The sequence below is a fragment of the Nansenia antarctica genome (assembly GCF_963989245.1).
Source record: "Nansenia antarctica genome assembly, chromosome: 6".
NCBI lineage: Eukaryota > Metazoa > Chordata > Actinopteri > Argentiniformes > Microstomatidae > Nansenia > Nansenia antarctica.
The window spans coordinates 3341136-3344680 of record NC_137676.1 but is presented as its reverse complement, the minus strand read 5'-3'; the positions used below and the strand labels follow the sequence as shown (position 1 = coordinate 3344680).

At 48.3% G+C, this 3545-nt stretch overlaps 1 protein-coding gene across 1 annotated transcript in view; it reads right to left on the bottom strand.

The window, feature by feature from the left end:
* Positions 1-874: 874 nt before the first annotated feature.
* The window catches only part of drc1 (dynein regulatory complex subunit 1 homolog (Chlamydomonas)), a gene marked incomplete at both ends in the record, with an annotated part of 17821 nt that continues 15150 nt past the window's right edge, over positions 875-3545 (bottom strand). Inside the window, 7 exons of the mRNA XM_080533503.1 lie at positions 875-928; positions 1172-1274; positions 1462-1626; positions 2133-2326; positions 2475-2546; positions 3050-3136; positions 3474-3545. The exon at positions 3474-3545 is cut by the window's right edge and continues 514 nt beyond it. Coding sequence (XP_080389629.1) covers positions 875-928; positions 1172-1274; positions 1462-1626; positions 2133-2326; positions 2475-2546; positions 3050-3136; positions 3474-3545 — 747 coding nt within the window. The remainder of the gene's footprint in view (positions 929-1171; positions 1275-1461; positions 1627-2132; positions 2327-2474; positions 2547-3049; positions 3137-3473) is intronic.

Here is a 3545-nt window from a genome sequence, read left to right as displayed (position 1 = left end):
ACACCCTCAGACACACACACACACACACACCCTCAGACACACACACACACCCTCAGACACACACACACACACACACACACACACACACCCTCAGACACACACACACACACCCTCAGACACACACACACACCCTCAGACACACACACACACACACACACACACCCTCAGACACACACACACACACACCCTCAGACACACACACACACACACACACACACACACACACACCCTCAGACACACACACACACACACACACCCTCAGACACACACACACACACACGCACACACACCCTCAGACACACACACACACACACACACCCTCAGACACACACCCTCAGACACACACACACACACACACACACCCTCAGACACACACACACACACACACACACACACACACACACACACCCTCAGACACATTGCACCACGCTCTACCCACTGAGCCACAGAGGACATTTGAGGTCTTCCGCTTCAAGGACATTTAATAACGCCGCTGAACACACTATATCACACACAAACTGTACGCAAGCAAGACAACATACACTACACATACTCTCATAGAATATGTATTGGTGAACAAATAATACTCCCATATGACTAAACCCTGAACATATTTGCACTATTTTTAAACAAATACTTTTTTTTAACAGCCTCTAATGGATTGCACTGGAATTGGACATTGGTAATACTCTGCTGTACGTTCTAACGACTACACATCATCACATACTCACGTTATGCACTTTAATATTTCAGTATTAAAACAACTCCAGTTCTGTAAGGTTGATAAAGGCTTTATTTTTTCCCTCATAATAAAATCTTAAAAGCTCTGTCTGCGTTTTGTGTCTTGGTCTTTACTTCCTGGTCCTGGGTTCTGTCACTTAGGAAGTTGCATCATCTGGGTGGGCGGGATCTCCAGCTCGGCGTTGACCTATCAGACGTCAAGGGGAGTAATGGTTAGAAGACATAGGCCCCATCCCAATTCACCCCCTTGGCCTTATGGTGAATGGTAAATGGACTGCACTTATATAGCGCCTTTATCCAAAGCGCTTTACAACGGCCTCTCATTCACCCGTTCACACACACATTCACACACCAATGGCGGCCAAGCTTCACACACAAGCTTGAATCAGAATCACACATGCAAACTTCACACACAGACACACACACTCACCCTGGAGTTGAGGTACTGGTGCAGCAGCATGCGCAGCTCTGTGTTATGCTGGGTCAGAGCCTGGGTGTCTGTCAGCAGCTCTGACCTGGAGGTCAGGACATGGCTGAGAACACACACACACACACACACACACACATACACATATATACAACATCACACTTCATCATTACTAACTAGTTACCCCAAGTGTGTGTGTGTGTGTATGTGTATGTGTATGTGTATGTGTATGTGTGTGTGTGTGTGTGTGTGTGTGTGCGCGTGTGCGTGTGCGTGTGTGTGTGTGTACCTACTGGTACTGGTCCAGGGCAGCCTCCAGCGCGTCCCAGACCCTGAGCTTGTCCTCTGGGATGACCTGGGCCATGGCCCCCCAGTAGGCCGCGTCCGCCTCCTCGTCCCTCCCGGACCCCCCCAGAATCCCCAGGGTGCTGGGCTGGTGGTGGGGGCCCCCCACCTCCCTGGGGGAGGAGCAGCCATGTCAGTCACCACATCAACTCTCTCTCTCTCTGTCTGTCTGCCTCTCTCTCTGTCTCATGGTCTCTGTCTGTCTCTGTGAATTAATGACTTCCACTGTCATCACCGGTAAGGGAGACTTGACTTGTAAACATACTTTCGTTTTAGGTCGTGTTCAAAAGCAAGAACTGTGTGTTCATCTAGTTATGTGTAGTTATGTGTTTTTAGCATGTCGATGTTCTCTCAGCATGTTGTGATGTTATTAAAATACAGTTTAGACCTTCGTAGCGATGTGTTTTGTTAGCCGCTAGCTGTTAGCAGCGTTTGTAGCTGTGGCTGCGTTTAGAGTCACTTTTCTCCCATTCAGTGTTTGAGGTGCACCAACATTCAAATACGCCTGTCGTGTAAGATTTTTCTCCGATTTCAATGTATGACACATCATTTGAAAGCTTACAATCTGTAGTTTAAGCACATGTAAATAACTGAAAAATGACACATATACTACACTGACCTGGACCGGCAGTGCTGGGCGGTGAAGGCCCTCATGGCCACCAGGACGTCGTTGGGGTGTATGAGGTCAGAGGTCAGAGCCGAGCTACAGGAAGTGCTTTGCTCCCCTCCCTCCTCTGAGGCCCGGGCTCCTCCCCCTTCTGCCTGGGCTCCGCCCCCTTCCACCTGGACTCCTCCCCCTTCTGCAGACACGTCCTTAGGATGAAAAAAAAAAGTGGAGAGAGTGAATGAGAGGTTTTAATCCGTCAGCGCTACATTTAATTAGTGGGTGATGATGATGATGATGATTAGTGAGTTGTAGTTAGCAGTTCACCTCTCCTCCCTCCCTCTCCTCCCTCCTTACCTGCTGTTGTCTGTACTTCATGAAGAAGTCGGCCATTTTGTAGATGTCCTCCTCGCTCTCGATTCCCATGGCCTGAGAGACGACAGAACATTTACATTTACATTTAAATGTTTACATTTTTGGCATTTAGCAGACGCCTTATTCCAAAGCGACTTACCAATCGATATATTTGACTAAGCGAAGTGAATCATCAATCCACTAGTCGGAGCTTGATTAATTTCCACGTAGTTTCCAAGTAATGTGGTCGGACTGATTTCCTTGCAGGATCTCATTTTTAAGACCTAGCACCTAATTTGTACCGGTATATTGATACATTGAAATTCGAGACCTTTTTAGGCCTTAAAGCTTGGTTTGGTCAGTGATTTTGGACTTAAAGGCTTTTTAAGACCAGCGCGGGAACCCTGCTGAGCACAAAGGACAATTGTGTCTTTTTTTTAAACCTTATAACACAAAACCTGACCCTGACTCACAGAGAAGATGGAGTCTAACTCTGACTCTGACTCACAGAGAAGATGGAGTCTAACTCTGACTCTGACTCACAGAGAAGATGGCGTCTAACTCTGACCCTGACTCACAGAGAAGATGGCGTCCAGCTTCAGCAGGTGCTGGACCTTCTCCAGGGGCGACAGCAGCGTCTGCAGCTTGCTCTTGATCAGGAACCCCTGGGAGGAGAGACACACGCTGGCTTTAATCACATGACACCACACACACACACACACACACACACACACACACACAGAGACACACTAGAGACACACACACACATAGAGACACACGCTGGCTTTAATTACACGACTCTCACACACACACACACCACACACACACAGACACACCACACACACACACACACACAGAGACACACGCTCGCTGTAATGACATGACTCTGCTCTCATACACACACACAAACACGCACGCACACACACACACACACACTCACACACACACACACACTCTCACACACACACACACACACACACATACACACACGAAGCTCCTCACCGCCTCGTCACACAGCAGCTCCAGCAGTCTCTTCACCGTCTCCTCCGACACCTTCCCTTCCTCCTCCTCCTC